Below are 23,567 nucleotides of genomic sequence, written 5' to 3'. Positions count from 1 at the left end.
TTTTTTACAACAAGAGAACTATTTTTTGCATGCAAGTATCTACTTCTTTCAAAAATTCTTATTCCTCCATGTGACATTCGGGCACACCAATTTAACTTAAAGCGAGGTAGAACGATACCCCGGTAGAACACAAATCATAATAGATCATGATGACATCAATAGGAGTCATTTTTAGGAAAAATCATTATGACGTCAATCGATACACGTTTTATGATGATTTTGTGATGAATTCTTGATATAGCAATGATTTTTTAGTGATTTTTTAAATCACGATTACCTCAAAATGACGTCTAAATGATGTCAAAATGCGTGAGAAATGATCAAATGTTATTAAAAGTGAGTTTTTGTAATCATTTTCTATTCCTCTTGACATCATTTTGGTGTTATCGTGATTGACTGCATTCAGTAAAACTTTATTTTGCAACTGTTGAAAGTTTTTCTTCGCTAAGATAAAACTATTTCTTTAAATCTAAAAGTATAATCTAATCTTAGCAAAGAAAACTTCAAAACAGATGCAAAATAAACGTTTTCTCCTTGAATTGGCCATTTATATTATCTGAAATGTACATAATATTTTTTGTAAAAGATGTCAAAGGTAAAAAAAAGCATAAAATTGGAGGATTTATACGTTATAGATATATAATTGCATCTTAAAAATTGCACAAAAGAAAATTCTTATCAATATACGTAAGTAAATACTACTGTATCACAAAAAGTATCACAAAAAAATAGTCTTATAATAATAAACTACAAATTATGAAAAAACCAAAAGGAACTTTACTTTTTAAATCTAGCCAACTAGGCTACACTGGCCTAGTTGGCACCGCTCTCTTGATACGCGTATCAAATAGTATATTTAAGCTGATCAGCCAATAATCAAACTAATTCACTAGTTATTTAATACCCGTATTAAGTGATCGGTGTAAACTAGGCCACTATCTAGATATATTGCATCTTAAAAATTACATTTAACGAAAACATTCTTTTTATCAATACATCAGTCAATACTTATTATCACAAAATAGTATCACAAAAAAGTCATAATATAATGAACCGTAAATTATTGACAAACAAAAACGAACTTAATTTTTAGAAAATATTCTCTTATCTACACTTATCAATTGGAGGGGTTAAGTCAAATTTTTTAAAATATTGACTCGTGCGCATAGATACATCTATACAATATAATTTTGCATCTATGCACACGAGTAATAATTTTAAAAATTTGACTTACACCACTGACTTTTACCCTACAATTAATATTCAATTATTAAAAATATATATATAAGCAGAAAAATATATTAATTAACTTTTCGTTATTACTTGTGTACAACCATCGCGATATTTTCTTTTCCATTTTTGTTAAATTGCTCTGAGGGAAAGCATTCAAACAGCACCTAAAATAAAAAATAAAACAAAAAAGTTTATGCATTGTTCAAAACAATAAATATATTTTGAATAAATTTTACGCGCAAATTTAAACTTACAACTGATTGCTTCATGAAGTTTTGTATTTTCGAATTTAAGTTTATCACCTGACCCTGAAAAATTCATCATTCGAGCCAAAGAATTTGATATTATTTTTGGTAATAACGCCAACAGCTGTATATTCATCAGTTTGTGAATCAATCTTCATTATTTCACAAAATAACCACCTGAAAAAAAGGAAAATTTAAGTTTATGTATAACTAATTCATATATATGTAATAAATTTCTCTTCATTATGAGATGCGATCCACTTGATGTTACAAATGCTTCAAAGCATTTGATTGACCAATCAGAATAAGAACTTTACAAATTGGCCAATCAAAGAATGCTTTGAAACATTTGTATGTCAAGTGAATTGCATCCATAAATCACAACAAGCGTAGAGAAATTTATTTAAATATATGCCCAGAGAAATTATTTTATATTTATTATGAGTGATGCAAGTATACTTACTACAGGATAAAAATTATCATCAGACATCAAGAATGTTTGAATTTCTAAAAATGAGTCTTCATTATTTAGGGCAGTGTAAGAAGATTTTTTGGCTTAATGACTTTTTCCTCTTCTGGAGCTAATTTACGATATATTCTGTTAAGCATCACAATAACGTTGTCTGTTTTTGCCATTTAGTTCTTCTTGCCTGTCCGCTAAAGTTCTAAGGACAGCAGCAACATGGTGATCTAAAGTAAATTATAACAATAATAATTATGTCAAAGTCAAGCAAAAACCAAGAAGATGAAAAGAAATATAAGTAAGATACATTTAAATATGTTAAATTATTCATCAATGGAAGGAAATACAATTTATTTCATAAATATAAAAGGCAATATAATTACCTGAGTGCATACCAACATTTTTCATTAAAGATGACAATGCTGAAATAAAATCAGCAACAAAATGTCAATATAGATAGACATACGATAATGAAATTAATATAAAATTAATAGAAAAGTTATAGTTCAAAAAAAAAATAAAATAACCTTACATTTATGATGTTGACTGATCAAGAGTCATAATCTTAGGAGATAAAGCAGTATCTTTAACTGTATCATTGAGAGAAACCGTTGTTGCAGAGGATGTTTCACTTGATGGTGATTTCTTTTCCAAAGTAATGAAGCATTCAAAGATGTATCTTCATGTGCTTTAACGATAAACAATAAAAACAATATTGATAAAACAAGATGCATTAGAAGTAACTAACTATATATATTATTTTCAATCGTGAAGTATGTTAACTAAAAACATAAAGTAAACAATACAATACAAAGATACTAATAATTTGAGCTGGACCTAAAAAACTGTAGCTTTTGTAAATAAAATTTTAGTTGTAGAAGTTTGATTAACAACTTCAGATAGAACATTTAGAACTGAAAGATAAGAAGAATTCTTCACAAAACAGCACTTATTAATGATTGAGAAAAATAAATACTATTCTACACTGTTATATATATATATATATATATATGTATATATATATATATATACATACCTTTATCTTTCATGAGAGCAGAGGTAATTTCAGAGAACTGTGATTCGTCCGATATGGTAATGTATTTAAAAACTTAGAAGTAGTCTGCTTTTCTATACCCGCTGAAAAAATATATAACTGTTTTAATGTAAATAATATTAAAATCAAAACTTTCTTTATCATAAAAAATCTATCTGTACGCGACAATAGGGTTATCTCGAATCATCCTGAACATATGTGTGTGTGCGTGCGTGCGTGGGTGTGTGTGTGTGTGTGTTGTGTGTGTGTGTGTGTGGTGTGTATGGTGTGTGTGTGTGTACCTTTATCTTTCATGGAGCTGAGGTAATTTCAGAGGAAGGTGAGTCTTTTCCGATATGGTAATGTATTTAAAAACTTAGAAGTAGTCTGCTTTTTCATAACCGCTGAAAAAAAATAATAATGACTGTTTTAGATGTAAAATATATTAAAATCAACTTTCTTTTAACGTAAAAAAATAAAAGTACTGTCTGTATATTTGAAAAAGAATTTGAGAAGATAACTTTACTTTAATATTTTAATCTAATTATTGCTTTATTCAAAGATCATACAATTTAAGAAGAAAATACAATTTAAGAAATAAGACTTTTGATACACGTACAATGTATTAAATTTATATTAATTAGCGTGATATGATATAAATGATGATGTATCTAACTAATACAATGCACATCAAAAGACATAACAAATCAAAATAGTATTTCAGATATAAACATCAGTTTTATACTGTTTATATAAACGTGGATTATTAATCAATTTTAATAACAAGATTCATTATTGTTGAGATAAAATCCTATAAACACAGGATTTGTATAACATATTCAACTTACCATCTTGTAAAGGAGATAGTTGTTTTTTTTATCCAAAAGTGCTTTTCTTAGTTCTGATATTCTCTGATACAAGACCTTCTTCCTCATTCACTACTACTATCATTAACAAAGAGTGTTTGCTTTTTGATTTCTTCAGATCAGGCTCATCAATCTCAGAATTATCAGAGTTCTCATATCTTGAAGGCTTATTTCTTTTTCGAGGCTTCAAACGATCTACATCTGTTTCTCCAGCAGCTGTATCAATAGCACTATCTTCTTCAGCTTTAATACTAGCTTTGCGTGCTTTGCATATGTATCTGAAATAAAAAGTAATTTACTATAAAAACGCATACTCGAACAACTTTGCTAAATATGTATTTTGAAAGTAATGTTTTACAACTTTAACAATTGTAAAAAAAAAATATGTATATATATTAGCACCATTAGAGACCCATATAATCCATCTATTATATTATATATACATATTATTAGCTTTGTTTTGGTTTCCAGAAAATCGGTAACAAAAAATTATACACATAGTGCCACTCCCCGGAAAATTCTACCCTATTTCATATACTTTTGGTAAAAATTCGGTTCAGGGGTTTAGGCTGGGCGTTGATGAGTCAGTCAGTCAGTCGGGACATTTTCCTTATATATATATATATATATACTATATACACACACAGTATATATAATACATAACAAAACAATTAAGTAAAACAAGTATAAACGATTAGATTTCTCTAATATATTAAGCCTAGCATTTTATTTTTAAAAAACGTTGCATATTTAATGAATGATACTAAAATAACGCATTTGAGGTTTTGAATTGTCATATTTTTACAAGTAACTCATATAATAAATAGCGTAGATTTGTTATCAAAAATTAGACCGAATGTAAAAAGAAATATCATGTGAGAATAAAAATCATACGCATTCAATATCAATTATGCAAAAATTATCATACATAATATATATCATATGATTTCAAGACTAAGTTCCCTGATTATATAAGTAACAAATTACATTATCTTACAAAAATTATAAGTGTTTTCAAAGATTAAATTATAAGTATATAAGTGTTTTATTTTGTTACTGCACTATTGTACAAATAATACTTACTATATTCATACATAACTTGTATTGACATATCTTCAAAATCATGTTTTGGTTCCATTAGACCCATAATCCATCTATTAACTTTATCAGAGTGATATTTTTTTGGTGGCCATTTGCATATATTTAAGGTCATAATTTATCCATGAAGATGGGACTACGGCTACAGTCTCTTCTTCCATATTATTAAGAGGAAGAAATTTTACAACAACATACTGCAACACAAACCATAAAAATTATTACATATTGGCATAAAGGCATATATAGTTCATAAAGAATGTAAAAGGATAAGCATACTTTAGTAGAAAAATGGGATAAGTGGAATGCAGAGAAAAGTACCATCATTATTAGGCATAACTACACATTTCTCTTTAATATCTTCAATTCTCCAAAAACAGAAATCTTTTTCACAATTTGATATTTTAAAAATACCTAACTCTGAAGAGTCCATAGGAAGTATAAATAATTTCAAGGCATGTAAACTTTTTTCCTGCAATAATGATACCTTCAACAGAATTAATTACGGAGTACAAACGCACAATTTCACCATTTACAGTTTTGAAGTATCGATCTGCTTTATTTATTCTTAGTGTAAAATCTTTGGTGATAACAGTGGTATATTGTGACCTTCAATTTCTAAATGATAACCATTAAATGGTTTTTTCAGTTTAACAAGATCTTCACGAGGACATGATTTTATCAGTGCACCTTGTAATTCCGTATCTCTATTAGCCATTGTTGCAATGGTCGATGAATGGAACGCAAGTGATTTTTTATAACGCCCAAAAATTTTCATAAGGAAATGCACTCCATGAATCCAATGCACCCCTATTGTAACATTCTTCGGCTAGATGGATGAGTGAGTGAACGTTATAAACCACAAATTCACGTCCAAATGCATCAACTGACTGACTTACAAATTGTCTTAATAAGTAATCAGCAACGGTATTCATTTCTTGAAAAAGATCATGTCTACACAAAATATAAATTGCACAATGGAGAAGAAGAAAACACTGGAAGACATTAGTAGGTACATGATCTTTTAAAACATAAATGCAATCATATAATATAAATCTTCTAAATTCAGAACCCTCCACTTTTCCCTTTATTTCGAACACCTAAGCTCCTTGGTTTTTCGAGTAAACTCAATTGGAAAACAGTCAGTGATATCACGCAACATATTATTGATTTGAAACACAACTGCATCTGGCAATGTACACCGAGAACGAACACTTATAAGAAAATGGAGCATTCTTTTTACAACACCCAGATATACAAGATGGAGTACATCAAGACGAAATTGAGAAACATGCCAATTCCAATATCTTCCAATATTGAGTTACCGTTATGATGGCGAGGATTATCTCTATTCGGAAAGATTCATCTGTGCGACGTGACAATTTTGTTCAAAAAAACACATTCTATTTCTGTAATGCGTCCCTTTCACAATACATTTTTCACAGCATAGTAACCACCATGCGCACGCATTTCTTTACAAACGGCGAGCTTCAGCATCCAGCACAAAATTATCAATTCTAAATTGATATATAGTACCATTACTCCATTCAAAACCGTTTTCTTGTAAATTCGCTACTTCAGTGACAAACTCCTCCAAGAATACATTAACATCATTAGGTTTTCCAGAGCCAAATAAACAGCAATCAGAAAAGGATATTTTAAATCTCGAATTTTCCAAGAATAGGCCAGAAATGCTTTTCAGAACTTTTACTCAAAGGAATGCCATCTATATTAATATCTATCACTATTTCACCATGTTGATAGATATATTCGTCTGAAAGTAATTGTCGAATATTTGTTTTGATTCCCTTATACCAACTGTCCATCACCGAGATCACTGACAATAATTTTCCTCGAAGTATGCAATAAGTCTTGTAACTTTTAGGCAGAAAAGGAAATAATGGTTTTAACAGAGCCAATAATGCATCAACCTTTTCTTTGAAACTCCTCTCAAAGACCATTCTTAACGCATTTAATAAGTATTGTTTTTTTCTTGTTCATTATTAAACTGTGATGTTCATCTATATCACTTTGTTTATCACAATTTTGTTCAGCAATACTTTGCTCATTATTTATATCATCATAATCTATAAACGCACTGTTTTCAATAGTACTATTACTTTTACTACTGATGGAAAAATTGTCAGAATAATTGGAGGAATTTGAACAAAGATTTGAATCTGGATCTATATTAAGATAATTGCCACCTTCTTCTTGAAACCTATGTGATTCTCAAGGAAAGAATCTACATTTGTATCATCATTATTGCTCTCACACACATGCCTTTGAGTACCATTATTACTATTATATAGACCCCGTAGCTATAGCTTTAGTTCATTTAATTGATGTGTTTTTTTATACTAATTCTATGTTTGAATGGTATCTTTCTCTTAAATAAGGCTCTCTGTAATATAAATATAAAGAAAGGATTAATACTATAAATGTATTGATATATATGTTCAATAGAAGAACCAATTAATTCTGTTTTACGAAAAATTAAATATTTCATTAGTTTTGTAATATATACATATATACATGTTTTTGGAAGATGAATGTAAATTGTATATAAAATCGAATATGTTAACTCTGTGTGTGTGTGTGTGTTGTGTGTGTGTGTTTGTGTGTGTGTGTGTGTGTGTGTGTGTGTGTGTGTGTGTTGTGTGTGTGTGTGTGGAAAAATAATAAAACAAGTTTTAAAGCTTTATACCTTCTTATTGCCTGGCATGATATATTTTCATGTAATCTGATGAAAATTTAATAAAAGTGAATTTCACGATCACGAAAATCTGTACAGCTCTCTACAGCTACAATCTCAGTGTGTTTCCTCACGACCATTCGAAAGTGGATTCTCAATATAACTCTTTATAGCTCTCTGCACACAATGGAGAAACAGGGATAAATGTTAAATATTAAAAATAAAAATTAGGAATAGAGATGAGATAAACGTAACGCACAATGGATACAAATGAGATATCATACAGATACAACATAACCTGTTATTTATCTCTAGTGCTTATTGAGAAGACTGATTCTAAAACTCTATATATATAATTCCTTTATTTATTTAATATTTATTCTTATTTCTTCATTGTGCGCAGATCTTACCTTGTAAACACTATATATAGCCTCTCTCATCGAAAATCTGCTAAACGCACTTGGAAAACCACCGATCCACGCGGAATTAATTGCGAAAATAGCGGGAACGCGGGAAGTGCCGGGAAGTCTTCTTCTTCTCGAGACTTCTTTTGTCTATATAGCGCTATATAGGTTAAGAACCAATGTGGCTAGTTCTCAAGAATCGGTCATAACAAAGTCACATATATTAATTACCATTTACAATTGTATTTTCTACTGTCTACATTATTTCAACGATATATTAAAGCAACAGAAATATTTTGGGAACCAAAGGACGCTTTTATCTATAATATAGCGTACGATTTCTTTTTTCATTTTTATATCATTTTTGCGTCATTTTTTATCAGTGACTTTAAGAGAGAAATAAAGTCATGATGATATCCTAATGATATCATTATGACTTCTATGTTCTACCTGGGTAGCAGATATAATATATATTTTACTATCAGGAGAGTCGAAATCATAAATATGTTTAAATCGCTTCTCTAAAGCTACTATCATTCCATCTACCAATGGCTTACAATATGACAAATGAGTAAAATTTGAAAGCTTTTGTTTCAATATAATAATTGTAGGCGCTATCATTCCTAAAAAACACATTTTTTCTCCTTGCAGAATATCAAGGCTAGTTGCTAACGGACACATAATCATGACAAATTCTTCTAAAAATTCAATTTCATGCAATCTTAATTTTTGGAGCTTAAGTTGTTCAAATAGTATAATGAGTTTAGTTTTACGAGTTAGGAGTTTTTGTATCGCATCGAATTGTGAATTCCATCGTGTAATGACTGGTACAGGAAATTTACAACCGCATTCCTTGAAGCATATGTCAGATGCTAGAGTACTACGACTCAATAGGTTCCATAAAGCACTTACTTTTGCAAACGCAGAACGATAAACTTTTTTAAGAGCAGCATTACCAGGATTATCTAATATTTTTTTGCAATCCGTTGTAGCAATAAGGTTTAAGGTATGACTACTACAAGTTAATTGTGGAGGTAAAATAATTTCATCACCTAATTCATCAGTAAGAGCATTGTCATGATCATGAATGTCATTATTTGGTGAAGTTTCGTTAATCTCAATATCTGAATCTGATTCTTCTATATCATTTAAAATATCTTCATTTTCTTCTACATTAAGTTGAATTCGATCAGAGCTTTCAAATCTTGTAACACCAAAACATCTGAAAACTTTGCCAAAATTTGAGGCATTATCGGTTACAATGTGAGTAACTTTAGCTACATCTAAAGCGAATTCTTTCAATATGTGATGCATCATTAAAGCAATATTGTCATAAGTATGGTTATATAAAATTCTCTTACAGGCCAAAGTATATGATTTTCTTTCTAAAGTTTCTGAAATAAAATGAATCGTCATTCCTAAATAACTTTTGTTTCTACATGACCAAATGTCAGAAGTTAAACATACATAATTTTGTTTTTCCAATAATGCTTTTAGTCTACTTTTTTTTTCTTTATACAATTTGTTAATTTCAGTGGACAATGCACTTTTACCAGGCAGAATGTTTTCAGATGTATTATTTGCTATTCCACAAATTAAATTTTTAAACGCCGGTTTATAAACAGTGTTGAGAGGACGCATTTCTTCAATTATATAACTTAAATTTAAATTGTGTATCTGTAAGAAAAAAAAAACATTATTTTGAAAGAGTTTTTGGTGCTTCATTGTTAGTGCATTAAATGTTATATTGTTATATATTAAATTATACAAACCTGTTTCACCGAAACGAAATTGTTCTTTGTAAACGGTACTATGCTTTGCATCTTTTGTTGCTCTTTCTTATTTTCTAATCTTTTTAATTTAATCTTTTGCGTTAAATGAGGATGTATTTTCTAAATCAAAAACCAATAAAAAAATGGAATTTAACATAAAACATTATTCTTTTAAATTCTAATAAATATTTAAATAAATTTAAAAAATGCATGTAAACATCATAAATAAAAAATGGTAAAATAAAAAAGATATGTAACTTACATTGTAATGACTGAAAAAATTTCCAGTAGATGTTTTAGAACCGCTGATCGTTTTAGGGCAATTTTTACATTGAGCTATTATTCGTGAGTCTGTGCTCTTACTTGTAATTTCGTAAAATTCTCCTCTTAAAATGAATGGTAGAGAGGTTGAGGATAATTTGGATGATGTACTAGGAATACTAGGATCAGTAGTATCAGTAATATCCGTGCCATCATTTGCATTTGTATTATTATTATCGATGTCGTCGACGTCAATCTCCATAGTCTCCAGAGAACTTGAGGAGCTTAAAATTGAATCTTTGTTTTCTGTTCAACCAAAAGTAATTATACTAATTATTTATTATACTATTATTAATATTAATAGTAATATTCTCTTAATAAAAATATATACTAAAATATATGCTTACTGGAACACTGGAAGACTTCACAAAATATGTTTTCAGTGTAGCCTGTGTGGCAGTGTCATAGAGCGTAAAGCAGATGTTATTTTCACTTGTACGCTTTTCGTGGGTGTGGGAGCTGCCAGATTGAGAAACAAATAGAAAGGAAACAATTATTACAAATGCAATAAATCAATAATATCCATTAACGCTACCGATTAACTCACAGACTGACACAGACTTATAATACATAGACTGGCCCCTGCCGTAAGAGGCAGCGTGGCAACATATTAACATATACGGTGCAGACGGAACCTTTCTAGTAGATATGTCTCTTTCTTCTGAGAGAGAGAGAGGGGGGGAGGAGAGAGAGAGAGAGAGAGAGAGGAAGAGAGAGAGAGAGAGAGAGAGAGAGAGAGAGAGGGGGGAGGGAGAACGCCAGAAAAGAGACAGATCTACTTCATCTACTAGAAAGGTTATGTCTGCACCGTACATTCGTAACATCTCTTACGGTTACGGCAATATAATTATAATTAATATAGATAAATAGATAATAGTTATAATTTATAATACATACGATTGCATCCGTGAATCCGTTATTCGATATTCGGTATTGATGACTTCGACACTTCGTCAAATCGACCAATGCGATTATATTTATATATGCACAAACTCTGAACTTGTACTGCACGTATTGACGTATTATGAGTTTCCGAGTTTGGCTGATGGCAGAGAACGAGACGTAAGTGTCGTAGTCGTGGACGTAGGGTAAGACAGAGAAAAACGTAGTCGTAAGGCCTATTGCCTACAATCTACAATAGCCTTACGACTACGTTTTTCTCTGCCTTACCCTACGTCCACGACTACGACACTTACGTCTCGTTCTCTGCCATCAGCCTTGACAGCCTTTACGAGAGTATATCTCCGTCCAACGAGAGATTGCGGTTAGATCGGACGAAAACTCGTCTGTCTCGCGTAGATTTCCCTCCACGGAACGTCTGTTTACGTTAGAGACCCTTTACTAGAGGCCATTCGAGGATTCCGCGTGATTGGTGCACGTGACTTGGACCCACAAAATGACAGCGCCAATAAGGAGCGCAGCTCACCGAGCGCGAACGGGCATAAAAATTGGATTAAAATACGCAGAATACGCTTAAGCCCCTTGCACAATGTCAGGCAACAGGCAATAGGAACAGGAAATAACCAAAAAATTTTTAATTACAACCTAAAAATTCGAATACTATGATTGGTTGGCAACAGGCAATAGGCACAGAATTTTCAACGTGACGGAAACTCTGTGTCTATTGCTTGTGTCACTGTTTATTCTGCATTTATACATGATTTCTGATTTCTATTCCCTGTTCCTATTGCCTGTTGCCTGGCATTGTGCAAGGGGCTTAACACTCTGAATCTATAGTGCTATCGCTGATGAATGATGTATAAACTATTAAACTAGTGTATAAATAATTATGGAAATATATATGAATATAGTGATGTATAAATGTATGTCCTGAAAAATGTTTCGTAACACATACAACATGATATAATCGAATACACGGCATTGAGAAAAATTGCACTCAATGCGCATTGATTATCTTAAATGTTTATAAATAGATAATATTTTCTTATCTGAGATACAGATAAAGATGCCACATACTGAAATTATATAGATAAAAGATAAGATAAACATTAATTGTATTTAGATGAAAATCTAGATAATTTTATCCAGATAACGGAAAACACTGCTTCTGCGTGCGCGGATTCCGGCAGCCACTTCTGGTAAGCTGACAATAACAGAACTAAAATTAAAACATTCCAGCGTTAATCGCGAAACAATATGCAAAATTAGCTATATAAATATATATCATATTATTATCATAATGTTGTAAATATATAATAATATTGTTTTATATAATATATATATATTATTATAAATATATAATATCCACAGACTTTTATACTAGATCACTAATATCTATGGCCGCACTGCCGAAAAGCTGATGCGAGTGCAAGGTGCAAGTGTTAGTGAAGGGTGCGGCCATATTGAATTAACAATAAGTCACTATCGGGTGTTCAGTTGCTCATGATGTGCGTTTATCTGCATTCGTTATTACAGTACATACATAACGAAGCAGGTGAATGTTTTTGTGTTAAATATTGGTACATGTTATCAATAAGTTTGTAAGTCATGCCTTCGACGTGTAGCGTACTTGGATGCCGAAATCGAACCACTACTCCTGTAGTATTAAACCCTTTCTTTTGGACATTCTGTATATGCCAGACTATTGTATAGAAATCTTGTATAAAACCACTTGTATAGAATAGTAGTATAGCATATCTTGACTAAAATCAACATGGCGGCAAGCATCACGACCGAGATGTCTGTCAGCGGTCTAGTATTGTATAGAAGTCCATGATAATATCTAAATATTATTTTATAAATTAAAATCTCACATTTTTTATCCGAACCCCAGATTTCTAGCAGTTTGTGTTTGGACACGACTCCCTGCGACTGCAGCGTTTGTACTATTGCTTGAGTGCGTGGTATCAACCTGAAAAAATCGTATTGAATTGATGTAATCTATTCGATGAATCAACGTGAAATCGAAAGGAGATAGAATAACGATTTACCTGGCCCATGACTTGGTGATGCTCCCAGGTGTCGTCAGCAGCGACGGGACAAATCGTTTCAGCTTAGGGCACACTTGACCCTCCAAGAAGAAATACGCTAACCACTTGACACCGTCCACGGATGCTCTATATCCATCGATGGTAGTGCCCATTCGGCCTTTCCGAATGTACCAGACACGCGGCAAATGATCTTCCCGGTTCATTGATTATATCTATAAATATCTTTATAAATAAGTAGGAAAAACATTATAAAGCAACAATTGTGATAAAAATACCTTGGCGGTGGATCAACCAATGGTTCACTAAGATGGCATAGCATGGGCGAATTTCGGCAATCATTCGGGTTCTATCACCGTGACACCTCGCATGTACATCTTATTCGTTTCGTACACCTCTTTATAAACCACCTATTCCTGACTGATTTTCCGTAGAACGCACGAAGAATGCATGAACACAGGTTCCTTCATTTCTGGTGTTCTGAAAGATGATACAGAATGGAGAGGTCGCATTCAATAGGTCTTAATTATCGATGATAATTAATAACACACCATACCTTGCAACCGCATGCTTCCAGGCCGCGGCCCCTTGTTAAAGGGGCACCCCGTCTGGTCCTCCGTAGGGTAGAGTCGGCAGCAGTCGTGACCCGGCCGAGCCCAACACTGGCAGGAGGACAAGCAGAAGCGCCACCAGCGCAACCCGAGGCGCTAATAGTAGAGCGCAGAATCGAAAATTTAATTCATAAGTTCCGTTTAAGATACCGCTACGCGGCGGGTGATAAAAGTAGGCCCATCCGGCACCATTAGCTCAAAAGGTTAGAAAGATAACAAGACGGGCGAGCCTTAGCTTCCGAGCCCGCAACTAAATGTATAAGTTTTGTCGGTTCAATTTCATTTATTTTGAGTTTTGGCCTAAGCGCAGGCAGCGCCAGTTTTATTTTCATTGCGCGAACCGACGCGTAAAGCGCGACAAGGCAAAGGCCACACGCAATCTTCGATTGGTCGGCGCGTCCGACAAACCGCGATCAGGCGCGCGCACAACCGAAAGAGTCACTAATGGCTCACCGGGGCGACCCACGGAGGGGTCATCAGCGACCGCGGGTCAAATCCGAGAACGCGTTCGCGAAATACGGAACCGAGGGTCTCAGGCGACTGAGAGTAATAAATGGCTCACCCGCGAGACCGAAAGAACGATCACAGCCGGTCGGCGTCACGACCGGACGCCCGGATGCGAAGTTAGCGAACATGCGAAATTTGCGAGAAAAAATGACCGATGATCGTCACACGGGACCTGGTACACCCGAAAATCGGGTCGGCGTCGAAGTCCGACCACGCGAAGGTGGGGTTACGTGACCGTCCGCGATCTCGCGAACCAAGCGTCATCGCCAAGAACAGACCACGGTTTCCGACTGGGAAGGTGGCGTAGATGAGTCACCGGGGGTCGGCGTCGACGGCCGACGACGCGAGGTATACCCGGACGTCTTCCACGGGAAGTCGGTCCGGATGCATTATCAGGGACGCGGAATAGGTCGAGCGCACGGGTCGGCGTCGAAAAAACGCAAAAAATGAGCGAGTTGGAAAACCGCTACCCGGGAGCGGAAAGTGGGGGTCGACCTTGTGGTACTACCGTTGGAATTTTCCGTCAATAACTTCTGGAACGTTCGGCGCACAAAAGAGAAAGTTGTTATTGCGCCGCGACGAACATTCCAGAAAGAGAAAGCGGCCGCGAAGCCGGAGTGGGGGTAACGGCCGTAAGTGGGGAGCCACTGAGAGCGACGATGCTCGGGGCAGTCTCTCGAGGATCGTTGGCACGGTAACTTCTCTCTAAGATATTCACCCGCGTTCGCGTTAAGTCCCGCGAGTATAAGTCGAGTGTTTAAACAATCGTTGCCAACATCCATAACAATCGGGAACGCCCGCGAAACGCGTTAACTATCGTCGATACGAAAGACGACCGGTACTGTGTTACCGAAACGAAGGACTTGCGTGCGTTTAGCGAATGTGCGACGCCATCTTGTGTAAAGAAATATTGTGAACATCCAAGTGTGTGTAAACCGAAGCCTGCGAATAAACCAATTGATTATTTGCAAAATATAAAAGGAATTGTCAGTTAATTATCTCCTTAATACCTGATCAAGCGGATGTCAGCCATCTTGGAGAATCGTTGATCCTGAGCGGAGATAATCGTCGGTGATTCATCGTTGGGGAATGGAGATCGGCCATTCGTTCGAATAATCTGGAAAAGTGCGGTCGTTAAAAAGTTAGCTAACCGAGTTACGTATATATACCTCAGGCGCACGGTGGTCAGCCATCTTGATCGGGCGTTGATCCTGGACGCTGGAAATCATCGGTGATCCATCGGGCGATGACCCTGAAGAGGCATCCGTCGCGAAAACCTGAAAATTTTGATTAATTAACATAGTTGATTGACCAACATACGTATACTTACCCATGCGGGGTGATGGTCAGACATCTCGGCCGTTCGTTGATCCTGATCGAAGGTCGCAACCGGTGATCACTGGGGAGACGGCACAGACGCGCCATCCGTTGCGGGAACCTAAAAATTTATTTAAATTTGGAAGTTAGTTGACCGACGTACCGATACTTACCGGAAGAGGCGGTGGTCCGCCATCTTCGTTCCACGTGGTGATACGACGGCGATTGGCATTGATGATCCGAGGGGCGACGCTGGAGATCGTCCATCCGTGGCGGGAACCTGAAAATAAAAAGGGGAATAATTAGTTAGATGACACATTCATAGAACATAACGGGGAAACACTTACCTATACCTTCTCGGTGAACATAGGTCAAACCGAGTGGCGACCGTTAAAAGGACACATAGCCGCGTGAATCGGGCACGAAATTGTACCGTCCGGTTACAGTATAGGGGCACCGTCAAGCGCGAAGAAGCACAAGCTGACCGACACACGTGTCGGAACCTGCAGGGTTAGGGGGTACCCGGGAATCGAGGACAGTCCACATTCCAAAAATCTCACCAAACATGGCGACCGTGACAGGACACGTAAGTGTCAGCGGTGCTTAAGCATCGGGAGTGTGCGGCAAAGTGACCACACCCCAAGCGATAAGCGAAAGGCATCGGGAGTGCGCGTCAAAGTGACGACACCCAACGCCGAAAGTGAAGAAGAATCGGGAGTGCGCGTCAAAGTGACGACACCCCACGTGATTAGTGAAGAAGCATCGGGAGTGCGCGTCAAAGTGACGACACCCCAACGCGACACGCGCAGCGAAAGGTTCTACGGGAGTGTCCGTTAATGTAACGACATCCCACGCGTCAAGCGAGGAACGCTTCAAGACTATACGGTAAGGCACCGACGAGACCAGCGACTCTCCGCGTGATACAACGTGCGCGAAAAGTGTGAGATCGTGGGGCAAAGTGTCCTCACGATAAAACAACTCACACGAAAAGCGACACGATCGCGGATTGCGCATAACGGTCGAGGGCCAGAAAAACCCGAAACGTCAAGAAGAAGCAACAGCGCAGAAGTGTCAAGAGCGAAGATGCGTACAAGTGTGAAGAGGAGCATCGCGGGAACAGAGTGAACGCCAACGACGTCGAAACAACGTGCGGGACATCACGCGAGGCCGGAGCGCGAGGGAGGCGCGCGGTCTACTAAAACGCGTCGCATAACCGTACGGACGGGCACGGCAAACTCAGAGTTCGCTGCTAAAGGGCGAAAGCCGATTGGCCAAAATAGGGCCGAAAGTAAGGACGAGAGGTAGGACGAGCTGTGTGCGATCCGGGCGGATGGCCACAGTGTCGCGAACTCCGACGCGAGTGACGACCAGGTCGAAAGGACCGGCGCAAGACGAGCGAGAGATTCGTGAAGAAATTGAGAACCAACAGCTCAACGAGCTTCAGGTATTAGCGATTCCTGACGAGAATCAGCAGAAAGAAGTGTTGAATCTGAGCCGGGAGAAAACCATGGAAAACCCGGAGCAGATGACGGAGAACGAGAGGCGAATGTGGTTGCAAGTCCAAAGCCTGACGGCACAGTTGGAGGAGATGCGAGCGATGCATCAGCAGAGACGCGATTCCGCCGCAACACATAATACGGAGCGCGGTCCGGCGGGAATGGTTCCCGAAAAACAACCGGACGAGCGCGCGTACGGCGACGGTGATCTGCGTGACGTAAGGAGGCTTGATGTGTTCCCACTCCAAGCACGACTGCCGCGCGGAGGCTGGATAAAGAACCCGTTCGACGAAATGTCGTACAAGGGGAAAGCCGACAAGCAGAACCCGATACGATTCATAGAAAAGTTCGAGAAGTTGGCGAGATACGAAGATGTCTCGGAAGAAGAACAACTTTTCCACTTTGGAAGATGCATGAAGGGAGCCGCCGGACAGTGGTTCGAGCTACAACAGGCGGAGAATATCTACGAGATCAAGGAAAGCTTCAAGAAATATTTCTGGGGATGCCAAGCCCAGATGAGATTCCGACAAGCTATATATTTTGGCAAGTACAAACCCGCAGATGGGTCAATGACCGAGTATGCCTTGAATATCGCGAGGCAGGCGAAGACGCTGAGACCGCCAATGACCGACGAAGAGGTTGTACAGACGCTCCGCGAACACTTCGACAGTGAGATCGCGAGGGAGCTACGGCCTTCGGTGACAAGGACGGTCAGCGAAATGATCGAGATGCTCGATACATTGGAGAACGAGCGAGAAGCTCGGAAATTGCGCGCAGGAGCGCGACGTGCGAACGACGGGCAGGCGACACGCGCAAGTTATGGCGGCGATGGAGCGGCCAACCGCAGCAGCGATGTCCGGGACGGCGTGCGCCCAAACAATTTCGCCAGACGCGACGCGACGAGAATATCGCCGCAAACAAAGTCGACCAGCTGGCGAAAGGCGGACGGGCCCGCGGCACCGAGGAGCGAGCCAGTCGACATCGTCGAAGAACCCGACAGCGACGACAGCCAGAAAAAGCCCCGAGTAACGCGATACACCCGAGACGGGAACAACAATCCCAGGAGGGAAGTAATTAAGACGGGAAACAACCCCGCGAATAGAACAACCAAGCCGGAGAACCGCGGAAGAAAATTGGCGGCGATCACGGCGAATGAAACAGCGTACGAGAACGAGGAGGAGAACGTCGCAGAAGACAGTGCCGAATCGGAAGACGCCGATAAGGGATGCTGTGTCATCACGCGACAAACGGGAGGATTGATCAGCCAATGCCCGCCAGTGACCGACCAAGAGATAGAGGATACGGTCAACAGGATCGGAAAGGAGATCCTTCAGTCGGCGGAGGAGCGCGTGGAATGTGCTGAGGTACCCACGGTAGAACTCGAATTCACTGCGTGCAAGGTGAAAGCGATTGTGGATACCGGGTCGCAAATAACGGCGATTACCAAAGGAATGTGCGACAAGTTGGTGGACACGGGTGAGCAACTGGAAGAAATAGCCACCAGACCGATCCAATTGATGGGAGCCTTCACCGAGGGCGGAGTTCCGGTGAACCAGAAAGTGAGGATCGTGTGTCGATACCGCCGAGAACGTTTCGATCACCAATACTACGTGGTGAACGAACTCGCGTTCGACATAGTGCTTGGGATGGACTTCCACGTACGATATCGCCTAACCCTGACGTGCGATCCACGAGCCGACGTGAGATTCCACACCACGGTGGAAACCGTCGAGGAGACCAAACTGCGAACAGCCTATGGCACAGTAACGGAGTGGTACTACCAGCGGATCCGCAGCGCGGAAAAGGTGATGGGCCAAGAGCGGCCGTTACGAGGAAACGCCATCAAGTTCCTAGTAGCGCTCGAAATAGCGAGCCGGGTAGTAAGCCGAATAAAACAACTGGCCGAGGAGCAGCGAGGGACGAGCGGAAAACGCGTGAGAAGAGCCCTATTCGAGAATGACGGGGAGCCGAACGACAAGACATGCAAAGTCAGCAATGACGGGGAGTCAGCCGACAGCATCGGGGCACGGCTCAACGTAATATACAAGAACCCCGAGGACAGCCAGTACGAGGAGGCAAGCCCGGTGTTCCTGAGTCAGGTGATACTTATCCCGCGCAAGAGTCACGCGGAAGGGGACGAGACGAGCATGTCGCTGGACGAATGGAAGGACGCATCGAACAAGATTAACGTGCGCGAGTTACCGTGGGTAGGCGTGATGAGCGACCCAGTGAAAGAGACAGAGTGCGACGAAAAGCGTAGACGTGATAAAAGACGACAGGAGGAGCGTCAGCGTAGAAGGCGAATAGCGAAGCAAGCGGAATGCGGAAGTGAGGTGAGCTCTGTGCGGGACGCGACCCCATGCCCAGAGCTGACGGGGAGTATGCAACCGCATGCTTCCAGGCCGCGGCCCCTTGTTAAAGGGGCACCCCGTCTGGTCCTCCGTAGGGTAGAGTCGGCAGCAGTCGTGACCCGGCCGAGCCCAACACTGGCAGGAGGACAAGCAGAAGCGCCACCAGCGCAACCCGAGGCGCTAATAGTAGAGCGCAGAATCGAAAATTTAATTCATAAGTTCCGTTTAAGATACCGCTACGCGGCGGGTGATAAAAGTAGGCCCATCCGGCACCATTAGCTCAAAAGGTTAGAAAGATAACAAGACGGGCGAGCCTTAGCTTCCGAGCCCGCAACTAAATGTATAAGTTTTGTCGGTTCAATTTCATTTATTTTGAGTTTTGGCCTAAGCGCAGGCAGCGCCAGTTTTATTTTCATTGCGCGAACCGACGCGTAAAGCGCGACAAGGCAAAGGCCACACGCAATCTTCGATTGGTCGGCGCGTCCGACAAACCGCGATCAGGCGCGCGCACAACCGAAAGAGTCACTAATGGCTCACCGGGGCGACCCACGGAGGGGTCATCAGCGACCGCGGGTCAAATCCGAGAACGCGTTCGCGAAATACGGAACCGAGGGTCTCAGGCGACTGAGAGTAATAAATGGCTCACCCGCGAGACCGAAAGAACGATCACAGCCGGTCGGCGTCACGACCGGACGCCCGGATGCGAAGTTAGCGAACATGCGAAATTTGCGAGAAAAAATGACCGATGATCGTCACACGGGACCTGGTACACCCGAAAATCGGGTCGGCGTCGAAGTCCGACCACGCGAAGGTGGGGTTACGTGACCGTCCGCGATCTCGCGAACCAAGCGTCATCGCCAAGAACAGACCACGGTTTCCGACTGGGAAGGTGGCGTAGATGAGTCACCGGGGGTCGGCGTCGACGGCCGACGACGCGAGGTATACCCGGACGTCTTCCACGGGAAGTCGGTCCGGATGCATTATCAGGGACGCGGAATAGGTCGAGCGCACGGGTCGGCGTCGAAAAAACGCAAAAAATGAGCGAGTTGGAAAACCGCTACCCGGGAGCGGAAAGTGGGGGTCGACCTTGTGGTACTACCGTTGGAATTTTCCGTCAATAACTTCTGGAACGTTCGGCGCACAAAAGAGAAAGTTGTTATTGCGCCGCGACGAACATTCCAGAAAGAGAAAGCGGCCGCGAAGCCGGAGTGGGGGTAACGGCCGTAAGTGGGGAGCCACTGAGAGCGACGATGCTCGGGGCAGTCTCTCGAGGATCGTTGGCACGGTAACTTCTCTCTAAGATATTCACCCGCGTTCGCGTTAAGTCCCGCGAGTATAAGTCGAGTGTTTAAACAATCGTTGCCAACATCCATAACAATCGGGAACGCCCGCGAAACGCGTTAACTATCGTCGATACGAAAGACGACCGGTACTGTGTTACCGAAACGAAGGACTTGCGTGCGTTTAGCGAATGTGCGACGCCATCTTGTGTAAAGAAATATTGTGAACATCCAAGTGTGTGTAAACCGAAGCCTGCGAATAAACCAATTGATTATTTGCAAAATATAAAAGGAATTGTCAGTTAATTATCTCCTTAATACCTGATCAAGCGGATGTCAGCCATCTTGGAGAATCGTTGATCCTGAGCGGAGATAATCGTCGGTGATTCATCGTTGGGGAATGGAGATCGGCCATTCGTTCGAATAATCTGGAAAAGTGCGGTCGTTAAAAAGTTAGCTAACCGAGTTACGTATATATACCTCAGGCGCACGGTGGTCAGCCATCTTGATCGGGCGTTGATCCTGGACGCTGGAAATCATCGGTGATCCATCGGGCGATGACCCTGAAGAGGCATCCGTCGCGAAAACCTGAAAATTTTGATTAATTAACATAGTTGATTGACCAACATACGTATACTTACCCATGCGGGGTGATGGTCAGACATCTCGGCCGTTCGTTGATCCTGATCGAAGGTCGCAACCGGTGATCACTGGGGAGACGGCACAGACGCGCCATCCGTTGCGGGAACCTAAAAATTTATTTAAATTTGGAAGTTAGTTGACCGACGTACCGATACTTACCGGAAGAGGCGGTGGTCCGCCATCTTCGTTCCACGTGGTGATACGACGGCGATTGGCATTGATGATCCGAGGGGCGACGCTGGAGATCGTCCATCCGTGGCGGGAACCTGAAAATAAAAAGGGGAATAATTAGTTAGATGACACATTCATAGAACATAACGGGGAAACACTTACCTATACCTTCTCGGTGAACATAGGTCAAACCGAGTGGCGACCGTTAAAAGGACACATAGCCGCGTGAATCGGGCACGAAATTGTACCGTCCGGTTACAACCTAACCTGTAAGCATGTTTCCACTTGGCCTTTTCCTGATCCTCTTTTACCTCGTCGGGCAAAACCTTTCTCGCGACTTGATCCGCCATACCTGCAAGAACTATCTGGCGTCTTATCGTGTCCTGTCTCGCGGCACGTATTCCTCGCACTCGCGTAAACTCTGGTCGGTAATTCTTCAGTTTAGCTACCTCAGCACAGAAATCGATGCAATTAGGCTTATTCGACGCGTTTTTGCTCAAAACAACCGAATCTGGCAGAAAAAAGTGTCGCTCTGCCACGCGAAGCGAGATATTAACAGTTAAAGTTGACAGGAATCAGGTTATGATTTCCATCATACCGACGAGATGTAGCAACACTGAACATGCCCTGCGGCCACATACGCATGCTCAGTGGCCGCACGCGCATGCTCAGTGGCCGCACGCGCATGCAAAAGTGCGCCAATTTTAAATATGATGACTATTGACTGGTCAATCGTGCGGAATAACCAAGCGTCTTGATTCAAGTAGTTAGGTATCACGCTGGGAGTTTGTTTAGTTTTATTATGCGGGGGAAGGGGTTCCGCTGCAGGCTACTTCTATGTAAAAATCACAACTTCTATAAAGCAGGGCATATACACACGTGTGTGTGCCCTGCTTCAACGAAAATCACAACTTCTATAAAGCAGGGCATACACACGTCTGTGTGTGTGTGTGTGTCCACGCGAAACGAGGTGCCACATGGGTTCATGACGCGCTTTACAAGCTCGTTTAAGTACATGCGTGGGCGGGGGGATTTTGCTCCCCTGCACCCCCCTCCTCATGCATGTACTTTATAATTTCGCTTTACAACTTAGCATGTACTTTAAGTTGTAAAGCGAGTTCCACGCTGCCTACCGGCGGGGTGGGTGCGGGGGAGGGGGGGGGGGCCGAAGGCCCGCCCCTCGCACCCCCCCGTTGTGTGTGTGTGTGTGTGTGTGTGTCCACGCGAAACGAGGTGCCACATGGGTTCATGACGCGCCTTCGGCCCCCCCCTCCCCCGCACCCACCCCGCCGGTAGGCAGCGTGGAACTCGCTTTACAACTTAAAGTACATGCTAAGTTGTAAAGCGAAATTATAAAGTACATGCATGGGGAGGGGGGTGCAGGAGAGCAAAATTTCCCCGCCCACGCATGTACTGGGCACACACACACACACACACGTGTGTATGTCCTGCTTTATAGAAGTTGTGATTTCCGTTAAAGCAGGGCATACACACGTGTGTATATGCCCTGCTTTATAGAAGTTGTGATTTTTACATAGAAGTAGCCTGCGGCGGAACCCCTTCCCCCGCATAATAAAACTAAACAAACTCTCAGCGTGATACCTAACTGCTTGAATTAAGACGCTTGATTATTCCGCATGATTGACCAGTCATCATATTTAAAATTGGCGCAGTTTTGCATGCGCGTGCGGCCACTGAGCATGCGCATATGCCCCCGCGGGGCATGTTTATGTCGCTACCAGTCGCTACATCTCGTCGGTATGACGGGAATCATAACCTGATTCCTGTCAACTTTAACTGTTAATATCTCGCTTCGCGTGGCAGAGCGACACTTTTTTCTGCCAGATTCGTTCGTTTCGTGCAAAAACGCGTTGATTAAGCCTAATTGCATCGATTTCTGTGCTGAGGTAGCTAAACTGAAGAATTACCCTCTGGTCCACTCTGGTCCTCCAGCCTCCTCGAGATTCGCCGCCATGCATATTGATGATGCATGACGCGCCGCTTGACTGTTTTCCGTCTTTTTATAAGTCGACTATTTAGAAGTCGACTTTCCGCCATTTTTAGAAGTCGACTATTTAGAAGTCGACTTTTAGTCGACTTTCCGCCATTTTTAGAAG

At 40.5% G+C, this 23,567-nt stretch overlaps 1 protein-coding gene and 1 pseudogene across 3 annotated transcripts; both read right to left on the bottom strand.

Moving 5' to 3' along the window:
- Positions 1-1,329: 1,329 nt before the first annotated feature.
- On the bottom strand, positions 1,330-11,302 carry LOC139779381 (uncharacterized; annotated as a pseudogene).
- Positions 11,303-12,034: 732 nt separating this feature from the next.
- On the bottom strand, positions 12,035-21,872 carry LOC139779386 (probable ATP-dependent RNA helicase DHX37). 3 transcript variants are annotated; one of them, XM_071717731.1, is made up of 5 exons: positions 13,632-14,028; positions 13,354-13,555; positions 13,079-13,290; positions 12,902-12,999; positions 12,035-12,246 (listed from the first exon to the last, which is right to left on the bottom strand). In XM_071717731.1, exons 3-5 carry the CDS (start codon positions 13,279-13,281, stop codon positions 12,137-12,139), a joined length of 411 nt encoding a protein of 136 aa, XP_071573832.1. In that variant the 5' UTR covers positions 13,282-13,290; positions 13,354-13,555; positions 13,632-14,028; the 3' UTR covers positions 12,035-12,136. The 3 variants fall into 3 exon arrangements, 2 of the variants coding, with proteins under 2 accessions (XP_071573832.1, XP_071573833.1); XM_071717732.1 differs by lacking the exon at positions 12,035-12,246 and adding an exon at positions 12,293-12,840 and having other exon boundaries at positions 13,632-14,007; XR_011719881.1 differs by lacking the exons at positions 12,035-12,246; positions 13,632-14,028 and adding an exon at positions 21,713-21,872 and having other exon boundaries at positions 12,293-12,999.
- Positions 21,873-23,567: the final 1,695 nt, after the last annotated feature.

The sequence above is a fragment of the Temnothorax nylanderi genome, unplaced genomic scaffold (assembly GCF_030848795.1).
Source record: "Temnothorax nylanderi isolate EJ_2023f unplaced genomic scaffold, tnyl_v1.0 TNYL_tig0223_pilon, whole genome shotgun sequence".
NCBI classification, from domain to species: Eukaryota; Metazoa; Arthropoda; class Insecta; order Hymenoptera; family Formicidae; genus Temnothorax; species Temnothorax nylanderi.
Note: the sequence above shows the minus strand (reverse complement) of the source record. Positions and strands in the feature narration are given on the sequence as shown.

Bases quoted from the DNA above. Each gene is read 5' to 3' on its own strand.
- LOC139779386 (XM_071717731.1), bottom strand. From the start codon at position 13,281: ATGAACCGGGAAGATCATTTGCCGCGTGTCTGGTACATTCGGAAAGGC. The intron at 13,000-13,078 runs GTAAATCGTTAT...CGATTTTTTCAG, and splicing joins ATCACCAAGTCATGGGCCAG to GTTGATACCACGCACTCAAG. The intron at 12,247-12,901 runs GTGAGATTTTAA...TTTTAATTTTAG, and splicing joins CTGGGGTTCGGATAAAAAAT to TTCTGTTATTGTCAGCTTAC.